This window comes from Diadema setosum, chromosome 8 (assembly GCF_964275005.1).
Source record: "Diadema setosum chromosome 8, eeDiaSeto1, whole genome shotgun sequence".
NCBI lineage: Eukaryota > Metazoa > Echinodermata > Echinoidea > Diadematoida > Diadematidae > Diadema > Diadema setosum.
In genome coordinates, this window is record NC_092692.1 from 10378907 (window position 1) to 10402227 (window position 23321).

Below are 23321 nucleotides of genomic sequence, written 5' to 3' on the forward strand. Positions count from 1 at the left end.
ATAAAAAAAAATTCATTTCATTCATAATCGAATAGAATATAGCCGACGCTATGTTTGCGTTTAAAATGAATCTTCAGATTGCTCAGAAAGACGGGGGCATCGAACCTCGATCATCAAAGGCACAAATGCTCATGTGGAATACTTTTGTGCATCAATAGAAAACTGACAGCTGTTTCAATAATTACAGCCTGTTGGAACTCCATCTCTTGAACCTCTTTGGTCAAACATGTCGTTTTTAACCGAGTGTGTACTTCAATTTACGTATAGTTATCTATAGACTTACAATGACTTATCAGGCCTGGTCCACTGTGACAATTTATAAGTGTTGTACTTTTTTTGTTTGTTTGTTTGTTTGCGGCATTATCCCGGCTAAAAACTACGTCTTAGGAATATTGGCCATCGGCTAAAACCTGCATGTCAGTGCATGTTATACATTCAAATTCACATGAAGTTTGGAAGATTAGTAATGTTTTCAATTCTCCTTGAGCTTTAACAGGCATGGCAAGTATTACGTAATATGAACACAATGTTATTATGTCGTCCGTCACATCAGTGTTTATAAAATGGTTATTATTTCGACTCATCAGATCCTTGTATATCATTAGCTTTCTTTTTGCACACATTGTCTTGATCTGTTCTCGATACATTTTAATAAGCATCCCTACAGCCCACTCCAATACTTCTGGACTAAAATGGTGGAAATAGGCCTGTATATTCATATTGACTTGCATCTCGGTTAATCATATTGAGAACAAACGCTAATCAGTTGTTGGAGGCGATTTCTCTTACCAACATGCAGCATCGCCGACCCCATACGACCTGCACCCTTGCCTCACCAATAGCTATGGTCTGAACTACACGCTGCCTAAGATCAAGGGGTGTCAGATTCAGAAGACAGTAGGTCCAGGCGGAAACCTGGTCCAGACTTTTCCCAAATTAACGCCGGCCTCATCTGCGGGACCAAGCTGCCGGAACCAGCGGCAGAGTCGTCTGGGAATTCCACAAGGAATGATCGTCTGTCGAATACCTGGTGGGCGTCCATTTTTCCCCGTTTCAAGAATTACGTACTATTGAATATTATGTTAATCAGTCGTTCCTAAATGTGAACTTCCACTTGTCATGTTTTATTCTGGTCATTTGCTCAATTTAGTTTTGATATAACCAAGGAGGTTCAAGCGATGGAATCATAATTACAGTCGAGGGGTGCGTTAGACCAACGGCGTAGCCAGGATTTGATCTTAGGGGGGGCGGTTAGTCTGCGAAGGAGCGAAGCGACCGAGCCCGAGCGAGCGGAGCGAGCGAGGGGGGGAGGGTGTGGGAGGGGGGTTTCCCCCCTCCCACGGTAAGAATTTTTTTGCATTTTGATGTTGTAAATGGTGCAATTTGATGCATGTTTTTGCGCGTTTTATCGACGTGAAACAGTCCCACTTGTTTAAGGTAGTGTAGATTATTATTGAACAATTTGCCTATAAAATGGTATAATTTCTATACACTACTTGTGTTAATTCTTTTCACTGAATATCATCAACGCGACTGAACCCGAGCGAGCGGAGCGAGCGAGGGTGGAGGGGAGGGTGTGGGAGGGGGGTGTCCCCCCTCCCACGGTAAGAACTTTTTGCATTTTGATGTTGCAAATGGTGCAATTTGATGCATGTTTTTGCGCGTTTTATCGACGAGAAACAGTCCCACTTGTTTAAGGTGGCAGTATATTTTGATGTAGATTATTATTGAACAATTTGCCTATAAAATGGTATAATGTAAATACACTTCTTGTGTTAATTCTTTTCACTGAATATCATGAACGCGACTGAACCCGAGCGAGCGGAGCGAGCGAAGGGGGAGGGGAGGGTGTGGGAGGGGGGTGTCCCCCCTCCCACGGTAAGAACTTTTTGCATTTTGATATTGTAAATGGTGCAATTTGATGCATGTTTTTGCGCATTTTATCGACGTGAAAGAGTCCCACTTGTTTAAGGTAGCAGTATATTTTAGTGTAGATTATTATTGAACAATTTGCCTATAAAATGGTATAAATTCTATACACTACTTGTGTTAATTCTTTTCACTGAATATCATGAACGCGACTGAACCCGAGCGAGCGGAGCGAGCGAGGGTGGAGGGGAGGGTGTGGGAGGGGGGTGTCCCCCCTCCCACGGTAAGAACTTTTTGCATTTTGATGTTGCAAATGGTGAAATTTGATGCATGTTTTTGCGCGTTTTATCGACGAGAAACAGTCCCACTTGTTTAAGGTAGCAGTATATTTTGATGTAGATTATTATTGAACAATTTGCCTAAAAAATGGTATAATGTAAATACACTTCTTGTGTTAATTCTTTTCACTGAATATCATGAACGCGACTGAACCCGAGCGAGCGGAGCGAGCGAAGGGGGAGGGGAGGGTGTGGGAGGGGGGTGTCCCCCCTCCCACGGTAAGAACTTTTTGCATTTTGATATTGTAACTGGTGCAATTTGATGCATGTTTTTGCGCGTTTTATCGACGTGAAACAGTCCCACTTGTTTAAGGTAGCAGTATATTTTAGTGTAGATTATTATTGAACAATTTGCCTATAAAATGGTATAAATTCTATACACTACTTGTGTTAATTCTTTTCACTGAATATCATGAACGCGACTGAACCCGAGCGAGCGGAGCGAGCGAGGGTGGAGGGGAGGGTGTGGGAGGGGGGTGTCCCCCCTCCCACGGTAAGAACTTTTTGCATTTTGATGTTGCAAATGGTGCAATTTGATGCATGTTTTTGCGCGTTTTATCGACGAGAAACAGTCCCACTTGTTTAAGGTGGCAGTATATTTTGATGTAGATTATTATTGAACAATTTGCCTATAAAATGGTATAATGTAAATACACTTCTTGTGTTAATTCTTTTCACTGAATATCATGAACGCGACTGAACCCGAGCGAGCGGAGCGAGCGAAGGGGGAGGGGAGGGTGTGGGAGGGGGGTGTCCCCCCTCCCACGGTAAGAACTTTTTGCATTTTGATATTGTAAATGGTGCAATTTGATGCATGTTTTTGCGCATTTTATCGACGTGAAAGAGTCCCACTTGTTTAAGGTAGCAGTATATTTTAGTGTAGATTATTATTGAACAATTTGCCTATAAAATGGTATAAATTCTATACACTACTTGTGTTAATTCTTTTCACTGAATATCATGAACGCGACTGAACCCGAGCGAGCGGAGCGAGCGAGGGTGGAGGGGAGGGTGTGGGAGGGGGGTGTCCCCCCTCCCACGGTAAGAACTTTTTGCATTTTGATGTTGCAAATGGTGAAATTTGATGCATGTTTTTGCGCGTTTTATCGACGAGAAACAGTCCCACTTGTTTAAGGTAGCAGTATATTTTGATGTAGATTATTATTGAACAATTTGCCTAAAAAATGGTATAATGTAAATACACTTCTTGTGTTAATTCTTTTCACTGAATATCATGAACGCGACTGAACCCGAGCGAGCGGAGCGAGCGAAGGGGGAGGGGAGGGTGTGGGAGGGGGGTGTCCCCCCTCCCACGGTAAGAACTTTTTGCATTTTGATATTGTAACTGGTGCAATTTGATGCATGTTTTTGCGCGTTTTATCGACGTGAAACAGTCCCACTTGTTTAAGGTAGCAGTATATTTTAGTGTAGATTATTATTGAACAATTTGCCTATAAAATGGTATAAATTCTATACACTACTTGTGTTAATTCTTTTCACTGAATATCATGAACGCGACTGAACCCGAGCGAGCGGAGCGAGCGAGGGTGGAGGGGAGGGTGTGGGAGGGGGGTGTCCCCCCTCCCACGGTAAGAACTTTTTGCATTTTGATGTTGCAAATGGTGAAATTTGATGAATGTTTTTGCGCGTTTTATCGACGAGAAACAGTCCCACTTGTTTAAGGTAGCAGTATATTTTCATGTAGATTATTATTGAACAATTTGCCTATAAAATGGTATAATATAAATACACTTCTTGTGTTAATTCTTTTCACTGAATATCATGAACGCGACTGAACCCGAGCGAGCGGAGCGAGCGAAGGGGGAGGGGAGGGTGTGGGAGGGGGGTGTCCCCCCTCCCACGGTAAGAACTTTTTGCATTTTGATGTTGTAAATGGTGCAATTTGATGCATGTTTTGCGCGTTTTATCGACGAGAAACAGTCCCACTTGTTTAAGGTAGCAGTATATTTTGATGGAGATTATTATTGAACAATTTGCCTATACAATGGTACAATTTAAATACACTAACTGCTTGTGTTAATTCTTTTCACTGAATATCATGTAACGCGACTGAACCCGAGCGAGCGGAGCGAGCGAGGGGGGAGGGGAGGGTGTGGGAGGGGGGTGTCCCCCCTCCCACGGTAAGAACTTTTTGCATTTTGATGTTGCAAATGGTGCAATTTGATGCATGTTTTTGCGCGTTTTATCGACGAGAAACACTGAGTCCCACTTGTTTAAGGTAGCAGTATATTTTGATGTAGATTATTATTGAACAATTTTCCTGTAAAATGGTATATCATTTAAATAATCTTCTTGTATTAATTCTTTTCACTGAATATCATGAACGCTGTCTGCACTTCAGTAATTAAACAGAAAAAGCATGCACACGAGGGTGTAGATAGGGGCATATCCCCTCCCACACGAAGGTGATTTTGCGTTTTCAGACCTGAAATTCAGCGATCTGGTGCAAATTTTTGGTGCAATACTATTTCATCGAAGTGTTAAAATCACGGAATTTAGCTCTTATTCCGAATGTGCACCATCTGTGTGTATGCATAAAGTCTAGTGAGGTAGAGCTGAGGGGAAGGGGGATTCCCCCTGCCGCTCGCGGAGCTTTTGCGTTTTTAGAATTGAAATAAAGCGATCTGGGTATAGCCACAGTCTATACTTCTATGCATGGCGGAAGGGGGGGGGGGAGGGGCGGGCGAGCAGGGAGAAGGCGTGGGCGAGTGTTATCTCCACCCTTCCCTTCCGATGGAGCTTTTGCCTTTTTAAGGTTGAAATTGAGACATCTCGTATACGCATTTTAGATGGAATCAACATTTGGGAAATCACACACACACACACACACACACACACACAAACTGATGGGGGGGGGGGGGCTGAGGGAGGAAAGGGTCGATTAATAGGGGAAATTCCCCTGATAAGTCTTGTGCACTCAGAATTATTCATCTTTTTTTTTTTTTGTAAATCTAAAAAGTGTACTAAGCTAGGGAAAGAGGCACAGAGGGGGAGGGTTTGGGAGGGGGTTACCCCCTCCCAAGCACGAGAGATTTTGCATATTTTGAATTGAAATTCAACGATCTGGTGCACACTTTGAGTGAAATATTCAAAAAAATATCTTATTTGATGAAAGGTTGCAAAGGAGACCCGCTTCATGTGCATGCATACAGTATACACGCATTTTTTTTTTCCGCCTCCCAAATCCCCGGTCCAAATCTTAGGGGGGGGGGGGGGGCGACCGCCCCCATCGCCCCCCCTGGCTACGCCTTAGACAGCTCTGCTAAAGCGTACCTTACCGTACCTTACCCGCGCCAATTCTCGATCTGTTCCAAACAATATATAGATGATGACTGGCGGGGGAGGGAACATACCGAATGTTCCGCCCGAAGGGTTTGAAATGCTGTTGAGGAAGGTTACAAGTCCCGAGACGAAGTCGACGGACTTATAGACTCCCAAAATAGCATTTCAAACCCTGAGGGTGAAACGTTTGGTACATGTTCCCGACAACAAAAGTCATCATCTGTTATATTATAATTATGGGTTAATCAAATACGTCAAATACGTCAACGTCAACCACCAGCACAACGGACTTGATCGCTCTCGCAGAGCCAAATTCACTGTGCGCGGATCCTTCTGTCATTTGTTACGTGAAAATGTTTTCTCATGGGAGAACGCAGGCGCGGTGGAGCACCTCAATTTGCATCTCATTATCACCCCGTTCTATTTGAATTTCCAACGGGCATCCACGGCTGCCCGAAACTGTGTGCATGAAAAAGTCAAATCTTTACCTTCTCCTTGTGCCGCTATGCGTGTCGCTAGTAAACTCAAACTTCTCACACTATCTAAGTTTTTTAAAAACCTTCCTTTTGATGAAAAAATTATGAAATTTGCTGCACTAGAACTTGAGATATTAAAGCGTTTTGAAAATCACCTCTCGCAAAATATGCTCTCCGTTTTTTTGGTTTTTTTTTCCCGACTGGACTATGGCCGGGCTCCAATGTGTCCGAAATTGGCAACATAAGTTCATCAGGCCTCAATCCATATATGGTGAAAGTTTTCGCTTGGTTCCACCTGTACTTTTTGAGAAATCAACTTGTCTCTACAGGGTTTGGAATAGAAAATTGTAGTCAGCGAACCATTTGAAAATGACGTCATTTCTTTTCCCGTAATACAGGTATTGTATTGGGCATGCATGGTACGTGAGATTCAGGATTTCGTGCTCATTGTTGGTTTGCATGTGACGCAGTCAATTTTGCTGAGTGTCGCACGGCGGTGACTGCTGAGCTGCTGCCGCGCACGCTGCACGCAGCAATGCGTTGTGTGTGCTGCACGTGACATGCAACGCTACAGTGACGCGATTATATATACATGTTGCCGACCTGTACGCTTTGCGTTCGTGTCATTTTTGACATCACCTTCTGTTTTTTTCCGACACAACCATGGCCGGGAATATTACGGTATGAAATTTAAAATGCAAGCAGATAAATAAATTTCGGTGTACTTTATTCGAATGGCGCTTTGGTTCCGCAATCACACTTTGTGAATTTTAGGATGATTTTCGAGGCATATTTTTGGTAATTTTGCTCGCAAGATTTTCGCTAAAATTTCACATTTTATCATTGTCAAATCCTTTAATATGTTATATGTGCATATTCGGACATGTTTTCAAATTCAAACTAACTCAATCTTAATCCGAAAATAGGTTTCCTTAAATTGTTGTTAGCTTGAGAAGTTGTTTACTTTTTCTCAACTACGCGAGTACATGTTGTTTACTTTATGCAAATGAGGCTCGGCTGCCAATGGATTTCTGCGAGATAATTGGGGTGCTCCACCGCGCCTGAACGTTACAAAAATGTTCTCCCATGGGCGAACATAACCAATGTTCCTCCATCACGTGACTGTGTTTAGCCAATCACTAACCGGTATTTGACTAACCCATTTAACATAAAATTTTTCCCCCACTACCTAATACTCGTACTCTTTGGTTCAGAAGTTGGTATGAGAAGAATGCGCGTAACACACTACGTCATAATACGAAGAGTTAATTCTCTTTGTTAGGGACACCTGTCAATAAGCGTGACAGGTGCATGACCCTGTTGCTAGAAAATGTATCTGACTGGAGGGTGTTTCATCAACGCTTGTCAGCGCCGACAACTGTCGGCACTGACCAATTTCAGCAAAATCCTTGGTTTTGATTGGCTGAGATGCTCTGGTCACTGACTGTTACTATGGTGATTCAAGTTGTCAGCGCCGACAAACGTTGATGAAACACCCCCCTAAGGTACGTTTTCTCCACAGAGATCTCAAACGCTCCAAATCCGGCATGTTATGGCATGGTTAGCTTTACTTGAGCGCTTGAATGTGACCTTTTCCCTTTGATCGTATGTTTGATGCCGCGACTCAAGAGTATTTGAAGCATGAGCCAAACTGGAGCTGACCCATAGATACGAAAACACTTGATTCATGTCTCATTGCATATGACCTCACACTCTCCATGGAAGATAATGTTCCGTGGAATATGTCTTAATGATGCTAATTTTCACCCTTCCAATTTATGATAAAAAGATGAGCTGGACATGTCTGATGGACACTAATCTGACATACTAACGTCTAATCAAAAACTATAATATACCTCAAGAATACAGCGTATCAGTTTCATCAGGTCTGTCAGAATTGACCAGAAAAAAGGACAGCTTTCAAATGAGAGTACAGTTTAAAATACTTTCACAAAATAAAACTCGGATTTGTATTTTGTTTCACATATTTCATGACGGAATTGACTTTTGTTTAGGTGCTTTATCATTGGGTGAAATTTGATTTCATGTCGGGCAAAGTCTATCCATTTTGTTCGCGTTCAGAACGTATCTTGAGATTGCTGAGAGAGAGATGGGAACCTCAAATGCTTATATTGATAACGGTGTCCCCCACCTGAATACTTAAAGATTTGTAATGAAGATATGCATTATTTCACATGATTATTTACTTTGAATGTGAACTCTTGTTTGTATTTTCATGACTTGTGAATAATATGTTTGATATGTTATACTTACTTTCTTTTGCAGCGGAGAAATAGAACTTACTGAAACTGAAAAAAAAAAGATCATAAACGGTGCAAATGCTCCTGTAGAAGTCTTTTGTGCATCCATTGAAAACTGACAGCTCTTGAAATAAAATTGGTCAGTTGGAACTCCAGCTCTTGAAACTCCTTGTTTTGAGTTTAAAGGAGATGCAGTCACAACCGTCTCATTCCCTTTGAGACCATGTTTGATGCCATTACTAAAAAAAAAAAAAAATAAAAAAAAATCGAAGAATGTGCCAAACTGGATCTACCTCACATATATTTAGGAGAACAATCAATTGATTTTGATAAAGTCATACATTATAAAGCGCTCAACATTCGAGGTGGCCCAGGCCTACCAGAAAATAGATTTGGGCCACCAAAGGAAAACGAAAACTGTCGAGCGTTGATTTATCACTATATATATATATATATATATATATATATATATATATATATATACAAAATATAATTTCATATCATCGATATTTATGTCAAAGATTGCCAGAGCAACCCGTGCTTTTCTGGGTGGTGTGAAGAAACCATGACAGCGTATGAGTGTCACTGTCCGCCGGTATACACTGGAATCCATTGCGACGAAGGTAGGAACGCGTTAATTCTTGTAAAGCAGCAGAAAAAGTGTGTGTGTGTGTGTGTGTGCGCGCGTGTTTGTTAGTGTGTGTGTGTGTGTGTGTGTGTGTGTGTGTGTCTACATACGTGGACGGACACTTTTGCCAATTTGTTGTGGTATAAAAATAGTAGGATTCAGTCTCTCTTTCAAAAACCCGAACGATGATTGGAAAAAGCAATTAGTTTATTGATGCCCAACTTGTATTTTCGAATTCAGGCATGACCGTTTCAGAGTGGACATGGTCAGCAGTTATGGCAATGAAAAAAAAACAATCCTCTCAAAATAATAGCACTAACAGTGATACCAACACGGACCTCTGTTTGGATGCATATGATACGGTCCGATCGCAACTAGGGCTAACACCATAGTGACACGACACAAACCAAAATAAACCATTGTTTCCCTCATTATGAAATTTGCGATGGTAATTGTTTGATATCTTAAACTGTTACCATGATTACTCGATTTATTGCGGATGTGGGTGAGAAACTGAGGAAACGTAGCAACCCGGAGTCATAGAGAGTGTTGCAATTATGTAGTTCTTCTAAGTATTGCAAATAAAAAAAGAAAGAAAAAAAACTTAAAAAATGCAACTGACAATAGAACGTTGGGAGTAGTGAATAAAGGTAAAACAAAATGAACTTAAGAAATCTCAAGCACTTAGAAATGTTCATCCACATATTGACCTGGAAAGCGTGAGTCATTAAATCTGAGTCAGCCACGTACTGCAAAACTGTGAACCTTTGAGATTATAATTTCCAAGCTGAGTAGATGATTAATGGTCACTGCACAGTATTAAGCACCATTAAGCAATTTTTTTTTAGTCAGAAAAATAAGACAAACACTTAGTTATCCATCAAAGCCTCCCCCAAAAAAACAACAACCCCACAACAACAAAGAAAAAACAAATAGTGAAACCAAATGAGAAAAAAAAAACCTGTTTAACTTCAACATTTAATCTAAAAATGTATAAAAATGCATAACAATGCATACAAAATGTTTGTTATACATTAAATGTATAACAAACATTTTTAATCTGCAGAAATTAAAACCGAACTGATATCTTTCATTGTTGCGTGACATAACCATGCGGACCCTGCTCTCAAAAGGAAGGAGGTCGGGTGTTCGAACCCCCTGAACCCCCAACCCCACCCCTGTTACGGGCCTTGGAAAAAAAAAAATCAGGAATGCAATGTGCCTGTCTTCAGTTAGATTCAGAGCGAGAGTGGAGCTGCTATGCTCCCAATAGACAATAATTTTCGGTTTTAATATTTCAGCATGATCAATTTCGTAGATTCAATGTATAAATGAATTTTATAATCACAATGAGAGAAGTCATATGTCCACCATCATTATTATGTCCCCATTACTCTTTAGATATCAATGAGTGCATGTGCAACCCATGTCAACACGATGGATTGTGTATCAACCAGGTGGGCTCCTTTGTCTGTAACTGTCAAAACGGAACGACTGGAACACTATGCGAGATCGGTGAGTGAGGATCTTTAAAGAGAGTGTTTTAGAGAATTTTAACATCCTTTAGTTGGTCGTTGCATACAGTTGTAGAGAGCAGAGACTGTAGGTGGTAAACATGAATATGAATCCTCGTTACTCTTCAGATATCGATGAGTGCACGTCCTACCCATGTCAGTATGATGGATTGTGTATCGACCAGTTGGGTTTCTTCGAATGCAGCTGTCAAAACGGAACCACTGGAACATTATGCGAGATTGGTGAGTGAGGATCTTTAGAGGATGCTTTAAAGAATATAAAATGTTCTTTCGTTGGTTATTTGAGTCTCTTAGGTGTGAACAAGACGTGATAATATTCCGGTAGATAAAGGAGGAAAATAGCAAGATGTGATCACAGTTGAGAAGACGCGCGATATGAAAGCACGGTGTGTTTGAGTGGTCCATTCATCCGTTGATCGGGCCGTTGATCAATTAAATTTGTGATCAGCTGAACATGTGTACCTACATTGCACCATTAAGCCTTTGTCCTTAGACATTAACTTATCCTAACTAAGTATATACATTAACATCAGTATAAAACTCAACATTTACGATTAGACCAACTTCAACTCTTATCATTAATTAAGGTGTATATGATTGTTTTTAAGGAGAGTGATGTACAGTATATCGTATATTCGCTAAGCTCGTATTCCTAACACGGAAAATTAGGAAAATATACCGGAGCGTTCGTAATTCCAAGCATTGAACATCTTTATTCCGGATATTTGTTGCATTATTGCGAATCTTGTTTTCATAATCATCCGTGATGATGACCTAATTCAATTGGAGAACAACTACAAAATATAAATCTTCATTACTCAAGATGTCAACGAGTGCATTTGCAACCCATGCCAGCATGATGGAGTGTGTAACAATCAGATGGGCTCCTTTAACTGCACTTGTCATCCCGGAACGACTGGACCACTATGCGAGCTCGGTGAGCAAGGGAAATAGAGTGTTCAGAGAGTCTTTACATTGTTTTAACAATATGAAGGAAATATAAAGGTAATTCCACTAAAATTCATTTTTCATGAAAGTTTAGTACACATTCCATCAACTTGATACTGATATAATTATGTTAAGGCTAGCAATTGTTCCCCCTGCTTTGTGAAAGAGGTTAATTAAGTGCTCTTTCATTATGGTAGAAAAGATAATTTTTACGGAGTTTTCTTTATATTTTCTTTATATTGTTGTCCACACATACGTCATAACCTCTAGTAGTCTCTTTGGGTTTGGGTTTCCTTTAAAGTAGACCTTGGTGAAGGGGTAGACGAAAGGTGTCCGGGCACCACTTTAGCGAGCAAGTCTTTTTTCCGTGTTAGGAGTAGGCCTATCCGAGGCCTCTGTAGCAGCAGATTTACTCTTTCTTTTGCCAGTTTCTCTCTTCTTTTATCTCCACAAGAACTATTGAATATAAGATATAAAACACTATTTCGATTTCTTATCGACGAAAAAAACCAGCAACAACAACAACAACCGCATACACACACAAGTTTGAGAGCGGAGCCACATTGCCATATAAGCTGTTGTCGAATGTGCGGGCAAAATGGAGGAACCCCGACACAAATCGGTATGAATCATCATTATTTTTCAGATGTCAACGAATGCATGTGCAACCCATGTCAACATGATGGAGTGTGTATCAACCAGGTGGGTTCCTTCGTCTGCAACTGTCAAAACGGAACGACTGGAACACTATGCGAGATTGGTGAGCGAGGATTTTTAGAGAGTGTTGTGAGGAATATTAATGATCTTTCGTTGGTCATTTTAGAAACCTTTCTGGGCGTTGGAAAAAAGAGGTGACAATCTTACAGCAAGAAAAGGTAGAAGAGAGGAAGATTTGATTACAACGAAGAAGATACGAAACTTTAAATGAAGTGTGTCCGCGTGATGGTCCATTCATCTGTTGAGGGTAATGTGGGTAAAAACATCTTGTCCAACGAGGTAAGAACTGGGTGGGAATCGAACTATGGTCCTCCAATTGGGAATCTGGAGTCTTATCCATTATGCCACAGCGATGCCGAAAATATTTGATGTTATTTCATCCGAATATTATTGTATTAATCCGAATCGCATTCTTATCGTAATGACGATGACAGTCACAATGGGACAACCCATGATTTTATCAATATGAATCCTCAATATATACTCTTCAGATGTCGATGAGTGCATGTCCAACCCATGCCAGCATGGGGGACAGTGTATCGACCAGCTTGGATTGTTTGTCTGCAACTGTCAAAACGGAACGACTGGAACATTATGCGAGATCGGTGAGCGAGGATCATTTAGAGAATGTTGTGAGAAATATTATTGTTTCTTTGTTGGTCATTTTAGAGCCTCTTCTAGGAAGGAACAAGAGATGATAATCTTTCCAGGAGATAAAGATGGAAAAGAGCAAGAGATGATTACAGCGATGAAGACACAAGAGATGAAAGAAAGTGTGTCTGAGTGATCCATTCATCGATTGATCAACTAAACAATGTCTTGTCAGAACTTGTAAAATTCTAGTCATGCTAGTTATCAACTGAATATCGTTGGATTGCACCTTACGAACTTCGTACATGAACACTTATCTGAATGAAATACACTGTATTAGCATCCACATACGTAATATTAACACTTAATTAATATTTTGAAGTCAAAAGGATCCTGAAGTTTCGATCCAAGTATGTTCTTCAGAGATAGAATGACCAATACTTTGATTGTATTTTATGATTTGTAGTACTTTATTTCCCGTTGTTCCCAGCACGTAAAATTCCTGTACCTGAGGGTCCGTACCAAAATCCAAAAATCAAAGGTTTCTTTATCCGAAGATTTTGCTGCATTAAAGCGAATCTTATTTCTATGATTCTCAGTGATGATGACAGACATGTATGTATTAATCACGATGAGAGAACAGCTACCAATATCAATCCCCATGGCGTATACTCTTCAGATATCAACGAGTGCACGTCGAACCCATGCCAGCATGATGGAACATGTGTTGACCAGCTGGGCTCCTTTGTCTGCATGTGCCTGCCTGGAACGACCGGAACACTGTGCGAGATCGGTGAGAGAGGATCTTTTTAGAGAGAGTGTATTAAAGAGTATTAGTGTTCTTTCGTTAGTCATTTTAGAGTCTCTTCTAGGAGTTTTAAAGAGTTAGACCAGTTCGTAATTCTACGTTGCGCATGAGCAGAAAAAGGTCAATTGACCAGGGAGGTGAGACGAAAATGACCTCCCTAATTGTAGGGCTACCAACAGGTACGTTGGTTTGTAAATTCACTGAGATAAGCATCTGTGATAATATGACGATTGTTCATGTGATCCTAATAAATAGTGGTTTCCAACACATCCACCTGGCGGTAAGCCTGGTACCTGGCAGTTTTACTAGAAAAGAAAATCTTTATACATTCAGGGTGAAACAATGATATATCCTTTCCCAGGTGTTAACTATTGAGAGATCATTCTGGTCTGCGCAAGTTTATTCTTTGTCAGAGGAAGCTCACGCATTGCATTGCGCTGCTTTCAGGGCAGGTGAAGTACCTAGCCAAATGAGAAGAAAGAAAAGTCTTTTATACCAATGTACACAATGAGCTAATTACGAACTGACTTATCAACGTTCCGTCGATAGTCATTTTAGAGCCTGCTCTAGGAGGTAACAAGAGATGAATCTCTTGTTACGGATTTCCTTAGCCGAATATTTTGTTGCATTAATCTGAATCTTATTTCTAAGATCCTCAGTGAGGAAATTGCCAAAAGTAAAAACAAACTTGATTTGCCTGAGGCAAAGTGAAAAAAAAAAAGAAAACATGATATCCACAGAAAACTAATAGAAGCTGTTCAGAGAAGGCTTCTTTTCTTGCATTAAACCGAATCACATTTCTCTGATACTCAGAGACGATGACATACATGTATATAACCACGATGAAAGAAGAACTACCAATATCAATCCCCATTATAAACTTTTTAGATATCAACGAGTGCACGTCGAACCCATGCCAGCATGGCGGATCGTGTATCGACCGGCTGGGTTCCTTTGGCTGCACGTGCCTGCCTGGAACGAGTGGAACACTATGCGAGATCGGTGAGAGAGGATCTTTTTAGAGAGAGTGTTTTAAAGAGTAGTAACCATGGTAAAGTTCTTTGTTTAGTCATTTTAGAGACTCTTCTGGGAGTGAACAAGAGGTTATAATCTTACCAGGAGATGAAGATGGAAAAGAGGAAGATAATCATTATGGTGATCGCAATGAAGAAGACACGAGACATCAACATGATGGAAGAAAGTATGCCAGCGCGGACCATTTATTTTTTGTCTGATGTCAAACTAAACGTTTCAAAGGATGTTAAGTGCTATAAGTAACAGAGAGTCTATCCGGACTGCAATAGAAATAGTAAATGATGTCAATGGTTGCACACATTGAAAGGATTCGGAGAACTACACGAGAGCGCAAAACTCTGTCAAGTTCACCGAATCACGATAACAGAATAGAACTGTTTTGTATCTTGTACACATCTTGGATCTTTATTGTGCTCCAAATCACCACCACAGATATTCCCAACTGGCGAACAAACGAAAAAATGAACAAACATACTAAAAAGCGCCAGCAAAAGCATACCCTCCTGAGCAGAAATAACAGGACGAGAGGGTATTGTTAGACAACTTTCAGCAAAGCTTTTCTTTGCCTTGTGCATTCATTTCTCTCTTTTTTTCATAAGAGACAGGTCTGATTCTAAACAATGAGAAAATAACATTAGTATCAATCAAAATTAGCTTTGTAACGAATTGTATGGATTTTATGAGCATCTTATTCCAAGTAACGTTATGCTTATGTAGCAGCAGTATTATGTCAAAGTTATGTCATATCATTGAACACAATCAAAACTAGTAAATTACAGTTTACTCCATATACATGATACTACCAAATCTTTTCTTTTTCAAATACGTAATGAATGTATGTTTATTGTACTTTTATATCATTACTATTAAAACTTCTTAAGTTATGTTTCATTGAAGTGCAATGCCATGCAATGTTCAAATTGGCTTTGATTATAGAGTATCGTTAGACAACCAGAACTATAGAGGTCTCATCACGGTATAACGCATAATCATTTTCCTGAGATTCTGAGATATTAGTCTGTTTTAGCGCAATCGAGTCTTTATTTTTGTTGTTTCACAAGACCAAGTCAGGTTGACAGTAATACTAATTCCTCATCTTTTTGCGTAGGTTTTGACAAATCTCGATCTTTTCTAAAAACATGCGAAATCTTGGAAATGCATTTCTTATTTTTATGTCCATGTAGGATGAACTATCTTAACATTCTTATTTATGTCTGCATGCAAAAAAAAAAAAATCATCTGAAAATAATCATTTCGCTTGATGCCATTATCACAGGCATTCATCGGATGATGTTCATGACATTTTGAGATATGTATCGAACATGCCGGGTAAACATGTTCATTGATTCACAATACCCCGGTCATCAATTTGTGGCCATAATAACATTTCTACTATTCAGATTAGATTATTACTTCAGATTACTTTATATAATACGCCTAAAAGACAAACAAACAAACACACGTTCTGAACCAAGATTCTGCCAGTGACTTCATCTGTCGATCATTGGTAAAATGCTTTAATGAATCACAAAAGACATTGGAGTGCGCTTCCCCCTTGACCAAACCTAACTCATCCCAAAAATAGATAAGCTTCCAAAAAAAAAAAAAAAAAAAGAGAGAAAAGATATACCCTACCGAACGATACAAAGGTTACTGACAAAAATTGGAAAAGACACAAGGGCGATATGACATTTTGAAATTTCACATACTCACATTTTTTTTTTCGAAAATCATTTATTGACCAGTCCTTATGAATATTCAGATCAGAAAGTTGACGATGTCATGCTCTCACACATTTCATATTCATTTCATATACAGACGTGACAAGAAGATCTCATATTTCAGCTGTATAAATACAAAACTTGTCTTAAAAAGTCACCAAAAAATGTTATCTCTCAGATATCTTGGTATGGGAACATGCTTTTACTTGTATTAGCTAAATATTTTTTTTTCTTGATTTCTTATATAACATACATGAAAAACTGCGAGGGTGTGACATCATCAACTCGCTCATTTCAATATTCATAAAGACTGGTCGAGAAATGTTTTCCGAAATCATGTGAAATTTAAAAATGTCCTAGCTTCCCTATATTTCTTATCCAATTTTTAAAATTTTTCTATCATTCTGTAAGGAATATCTTTCTCTTTCTTTTGAAGTTTATTTAATTGTTAGCGTGAATTTCTTCTTTCCTCGTTTACTCTGTACCAGTACATGTATAACCAATCTATAGTTGCTCCAATGTAAAAAATGTGGAATCCATCCGGAGGTCTTCTTTGATATTGTTATTTTCGTTGACTTGTTATCCACTGTTAGATGTGAATGAGTGTGAACGCAACCCCTGTCTGAATGGAGGAACATGTGTTGATCTTATGAACAACTACACCTGCTCATGTCCCAGTTATCTTGATGGCTCTCAATGCGAAATTCGTAAGTAAGAATTGGATTTATCGGGCTTATAACGTTTAGTAGGCCGAATGTCGACTGTTCAGTGCAGTTAAAAAATCAGTGTCACGATGTTGTAATGCCGTCCCTGGGTTTTTTGTCTTAAACTGCTGAAATGGTTTTATAATTACTAGATATCTAAGATATCTTGAACCTGTTTATTTATTTTTTTGTGACTTAAGGTTTTCAACGTCTTCTGAAAGTGTATGTAATCCTTCATTAAAAAAAATTAATTACATGTATGTGTCAAGTACCTTTTAGAAACGAGGCGCAGTTTTCTTAAACAGTCATGTCACGTGACCGACAAAACGAAACGAATTGATGACGTATAAGTATACGAAGTCGAGATCAGGCTCAGCGTCCACTAGCCATTCAATCCTTGCAGGATGGAGTGGAGGGGGGGGGGGCAATGACACGGTAATAGGGATGCAAGTAGAATGAGGGAGGATGAGATAGGCATACATCTTCTTTTTTCTTGATGATGTTACAGGTCCCTACAACACCCCCCCCCCCCCACCCCCGCGTCGCCTCATACTGTTTGCTGAAATGAATTGCTTTAGATCTGTATATTCGGCACTCTAATGCCTTATTACCATCACAAATTATGTTATTACTGGTATTTCTGCCATCATTTTTGTCAGCAATAGTATGTTTAGATAACCACATTCTCTTCCATTCGACTCTCTCACGCGAGAAAGTCCTTCCTTTATCAGGAAGCCATCTGTCTGAAAATAAACATTAGGCCAATGTAGGCCCTATTATTCTTCCTGCATGCTAAATATTCCCTGTGTCTTTTATCTAATGATTAAGTATCTTTACATGCGATGAATTGTATTTTCAGAATTTAATTTAATTTTTCTTTATAGTATGAACCCTACTACAATTTCGGATTAACAAACCTTCGCAATAACAGACGGTAATAACGATAGAAATAACCAGCTGTTACCCATTTTCAAATGATGGGATAGTATCAACGCCTAACAAATCACTCTTCACCACAATCATTTCCGATTTGATATGTCAAATCAACAAGAATTATAGTGTTTCCGAAGTTAATGATGAAATGGTCGTGATTGCTATTCTTTATTCATATATTTTCTTATTCTGACAGTGAGAAATTTCAGCATTCGCCTGGTTCATAACAGTGACAATTGGGTACGTGGCAGGCTGGAGGTGCTGTGGAACAGCACATGGACAAGCTTGCGCATCAACACGTATTATACTCATAATCTATTCGACAACAACGCAACTGCAGTTGCGTGTCGTCAGCTCGGGTTCACAGGGCACTCCTCTTTCCAGCAATTGCATCATACGAGTACGGAAAGCGTGGTCTTCGTCTTCTATCTCGTTTGTAGCGGTCAGGAGACTGATCTCGGGCAGTGTCAACATTACTCCATATTCCTATCAAGAAATCATTATTTTTCAATTGTAGTACAAGAGATCACGTGTGCAGGTAACTTCCTGTTTCTTTCTTGATTAAGACCTTATACGATGCTATCATTTGCAATGTTTATGTGTTGTATGTTTGCCTTATTTCCCTTTTGAATTCCATTTTGTCTTACTTTTATTTTGTGTTTTTTGTCTGTTTTACACGCAGCGTCCTGTGCAGTTGTTTCTAGTATGGCTTGCCTTTGGCAATTGAAGGAACTTCCCGAAATGACAAGAAAGTAGATTAGGCCCATCTGACACTCGCAATTGCCAGCTACATAGAATAGACCTATATTATAAAGTATTACTACAGTATATCATGCCGGCCTGTCGGTCTTATCATCTTTAGTGATGTTGCGTGTTGTTGTTGTTTTCGTCATCGCCGTCGTTGTTGGGAGAATACATGGACAAAAACCATGGAGCGCCAACATTTCGTTACGAAATCAGTCACTTCGTTAACAAAATGGCCATTTCGTTACGAAATGTTGTCATTTCGTTACAAAATAATATTTTCGTCTACGAAGTGACTGAATTTGTAACGAAATATTCCGTGCGACACTTGGCGCTTCATGGTTTTTGTCCATGGTTTAAACCATGGTTTAAATTGTACATGCAGTTGTACCACCTTCGTGAATTCCGGCCAAAGTGTTTAACGTCTTTCAAATCTGTTCTTTTGTTGCACATGCAGTTATTACTCTGAATTCGCTTATACTTTATCATTCTTGTCCATTTTGTTTCATCAGAAACCCAAGTCCGTCTGACAGACGGCTCAACCTCCGACCTAGGTCGAGTGGAGATCTTCTACCAGGGTACGTGGGGAACGGTTTGCGGCAATCTGTGGGATGACGAGGAAGCCGGTGTGGTGTGTCGCATGCTCGGGTACAGCTCGGGCGAGACTATCCCAGCACTCAGTGTCAGCACCAAGCCTATGGTACTTAGTGACGTCCAATGTGTCGGCTCGGAAACCGATATCGGTGCTTGCGAGCACTCGCCATTTATGACGGGGACATGTAATAACCAACCATCAACCAGCCAAGGGCAAGAAGCCTGGGCGTCTTGCTATACTCTTTCTAACTGAGAATTCACGAGAGACAGAAAGAAAATACAAACAAACCAACAACCCGGGGCTAACAGACACTAAAATTGCAATATGCGTGCTGAAAATGATATTTGCACAGAGCGAACTAGATTACGTCGTAGTTATTTCCGTCGCAAGTGTTTTTTAAGGATTTCTGTAGCAAATCATATCTTGATTAAGGATTGATCTATTTCTTATACTCCGATGAAAGGAAAAAGTTGGAAAGACGAAGCCCAAATAAAGATTATTATATACGTAATCACCTCTGTAATAAGATGAACAATCAGAATAGAATTCTCGCTTATATTTTTTTTTTCTTTCTACATCTCAGCTCTTGGTAAACTACTATGTATACTGTACCAGAATTATAGAAGCTGTACCGCGAAAGAACTCGAATTTTCACAGTGGTTTATGTTAAGTTAGTGCAGGGCCGGCGGAGCATTCAAGAGTGTGGGGGCCCACTTCCGGGTTTCATGAGCTAACAAGCAAAAAAAAAAAAAGTCCTCGGTGGAAAAACATAACCTTACCGCGCTCACACTTCAAGATCTCTATCTATTTCTATTTAGTGCTACTTACGTACTTTCGGGTTAAAAAAAGTGTGGGGGCCAAAAGTGATGACACCTTATGTATTCCTTTGTATGGTGCACAAAAAGTGTGGGGGCCCGAGCCCCCACGGCCCCCACGGTTCCGCCGGCCATGTAGTGTGTATGTATTTGGTCAGGGGTCGGTTATTACTAAAAGGAAAATATCTTTTTCTTCACGAGTGCTCGTGTTAGTTTGTATGTATGGGTTGCAAGCACTCTTTATCACGTTAATTGCATATAATGGTGAGGAAATCAAAATAGAAAACCATCAAGACTCGAAGACAGCATCAAAGGCTGACAACGTTCTTCAAAAATGTTCAGTGAAGAAGTGTATAGTTGTCCCTCCTATGACATTTGTCAAAATCATTATAGACCACAGAGAAACAGACGCAGCCCTAGGTCTTCAATATTCATCAATATCCTTTAGCTTGTTTAGTCAGTCCCTTTTCCCCAGAAACAAATCACCCTTTGGAACAATCTACCACACTCGGGGCTGTTAACCTTACAGGATTCGATTTATTTGTAACCAACAGCAAAGAGGCTGAAATAGTTTTGTTGTTGACAAAAAGAGAGATTTCCTGATACACGCAATGGGAGAGTTATAAAGTATCATCCCCTAGTCTTATTTCCGTAATTATTAGTTACGTTCAGACAGTTGTGTAACGTAACTTCGAGGATAAGATCGTAGGTAAGTATGGGGCACCAAGTGTTGCATGGTCTCTTTCGTCACGAATTACAATTTCGTGACGAAATTGTTTTTTCGTTGACTGTAATTGACGTCGTCACTTGTCAACGAAAAACGATTTTCGTCATCAACGAAATTGTCATTGATTTTTTTTTGTGACGAAAGAGATCATGTGACACTTGGCGCCCCATACTTAACAATACTCAACAATTCTATTTTCATGTACAATGTAGAAGTATCAATTAAAAGAATATATTACAAAGGAGACCGTCTCTTTTTATCTCTGATGATGTGTATTTCATTGTACTAAACCGAAATCACTTCGTGCTATTATTTTCTCCAAATATCAAAGGGATGTCAAAGATATTGGCATTGCAATAGGGTGTGCAGGTGAATGAGACATATTCATTTCCTTTGATTTCATCTGTTTTTTCATTACAAAAATAAATGCACAATCATTCGCACAATGTACATTGTACTTGTATGCACACTAGTTGTTTTTTTTTTTCAAATATTAACATTAGCCAGTGAGTTGCTAGTAAAATAAGATAACACACTTTTGGACAAAGTCACAATAAAGTTGTATTATATAGTGGGTAATTAAGTAGGCGGTTGGAAATAGCGGGGATTGCTAAAATGCTTAGTCTGTTTAATGCAGTATCCTCCGGGAAAAAAATCCACAAATGTGAGCAACCCTTGCTGTTCATTACGAGAGAGAGAGAAAAAAAAATAATGAGAACAAAAGCGCGGAAGTCAAGGGGGGGGGGGTGGGGGAGACGAAAGCTTTAAAAGACATTACGAACAAAGGAATTACAAGACAGTGCGTACAGTCAGGGGCCAGTCAGGAAAGGTGCACGTCACAAACTTGATACCCATGAGTCATACAGCCAACGAGTCATACAGCCCATGTCCACATAAGCTCGGCATTAGGCATTAGGGCATCGAGTCCCATACCAGGCAAATAAGGCCCACGAGTCCGACACTAGGCAAAGAAGGTCCACGTGTTCGACATTAAGAAGAAGAATAAAAAAGGCCCACGAGACCGACACATTGAGCCCGGTGCTGTAATGTCGATCTAGTTGACCTGTTTTGACTGGTGTCGGACTCTAGGGCCTAATTTGCCTATCTGTCGGAACCATGGGTCTTACTTGCCTAGTTTCGAGCTCGTGGTCTGTAAGGCTAATGGGCATTCTTTTCTTCTTTTTTTTTAAATGTCGTTATGTGGTATGATTCGTGGGTGTTAGTCTTTTTGGATGACCCCGTCAAGAAGAGGCAATTGGTGTCTGCATAGGGAAAATGTATGCACTATACATGCGAATGTCTGGCATGATGAGTAACGAACAATGATGAGCTTCAGATAAGACTTGATCATGGTTTAAAAAAGATTTCTACGATTTAATTATTGACGGTATTAAAACTGAGTGCATGTAGGATAGTGATAGCTATAGGGAGTTCCAAAACATAAGGCCACTAGAGACACGAACTGATTTTGTTCAGTTGTGCGCGTCAAGGGTGAATGATATTCATTCAGTTTCAATTTATTTCATACTTTTCATATCAAGTTACATCAGAATGATAGCATAATTCTGGTATCTTATCGATGATAAACAAACGAATTTACATAGTATAGCATGCACAGTAATCATAATGAGCAATCGAAATTATGGTTCGGTTTTTAGAACAAGAAGTATGACGTGACCTACATAAAATCAAGCCTGTTTGGCTGTAAGCCCTGAATACTAAATCAGCGATGTTTATGAATGGGAAAGGGAGAGCGGATGAGTTCAGACCTGATAAAAATGAAAAAAAAAAAGAAAGAAAAAAGAAAAGAGAAATGAAGAATGCTTTTATGATATGAACTAAATTCAATGTAAACCATAATTGTGACCGAATCCCCACTTCCTTTCAGAATAAAACATGACGATTGGTCACCTAGTTTGGTTTGGTATACACAAGACTGTTTTTCTTTTTTCTTTTTTTCTTTTTTTGCACTGGATTCTGGAACTAAACAGGTATTCAGCATAAAGACAAAAAGTGTCATGTGCAATCATTGAACCATCAGAAGCCCGCCTTTGAGCTCTGGGTAGAAAGAGAGAGAAATGAAAGGGTGCACGTCAAGAGACCGACACCCACGAGTCATACAGCTCACAAGTCATACAGCCCATGAGTTATATACAGCACACGAGCCATACGGCCCATTTGTTCGACACTAAGCCAACAAGGCCCACAAGGCTGACACATTACGCCCCGTGTTATGTAGAACGCATCGGCTGTTTTTACCTAGTGTAGAACTCATGGGCTTTTATTTGCCTAGTGTCGAACTCATGGGCTGTATGACTCTTTAGCTGTATGACTCATGGACCTGTTTTCAATGTCGAACTCGATCGTGGGCTGTATGACTCGTGGGTGTCGGTCTAGTGGGATGACCCTAAACGGAATAGACTGCGGAATTTAATACTCATGGCGACGGCAAGGCCCAGATTGCAATCTGTAGCGTGTGAACAAGTTATTGATAATAGGGCAGTAATGTATAACAACATGAAGACGCTGCAAATCTATTCAGTATCTACAAGATTTGCATTCAATAAAAAGTG

At 39.8% G+C, this 23321-nt stretch overlaps 1 protein-coding gene across 2 annotated transcripts; it reads left to right on the top strand.

Annotated features, from left to right (window-relative positions):
• The first annotated feature begins 7361 nt into the window (after window positions 1-7361).
• LOC140232043 (uncharacterized) lies at window positions 7362-20088 on the top strand. 2 transcript variants are annotated; one of them, XM_072312194.1, is made up of 12 exons: window positions 7362-7491; window positions 8769-8870; window positions 10277-10390; window positions 10519-10632; window positions 11234-11347; window positions 12005-12118; window positions 12567-12680; window positions 13346-13459; window positions 14363-14476; window positions 16824-16937; window positions 18064-18405; window positions 19124-20088. In XM_072312194.1, the coding sequence occupies exons 2-12, from the start codon at window positions 8813-8815 to the stop codon at window positions 19456-19458; spliced, it is 1647 nt and encodes a 548-aa protein (XP_072168295.1). In that variant the 5' UTR covers window positions 7362-7491; window positions 8769-8812; the 3' UTR covers window positions 19459-20088. The 2 variants fall into 2 exon arrangements, with proteins under 2 accessions (XP_072168295.1, XP_072168296.1); XM_072312195.1 differs by lacking the exon at window positions 11234-11347.
• The last annotated feature ends 3233 nt before the right edge of the window (window positions 20089-23321 follow it).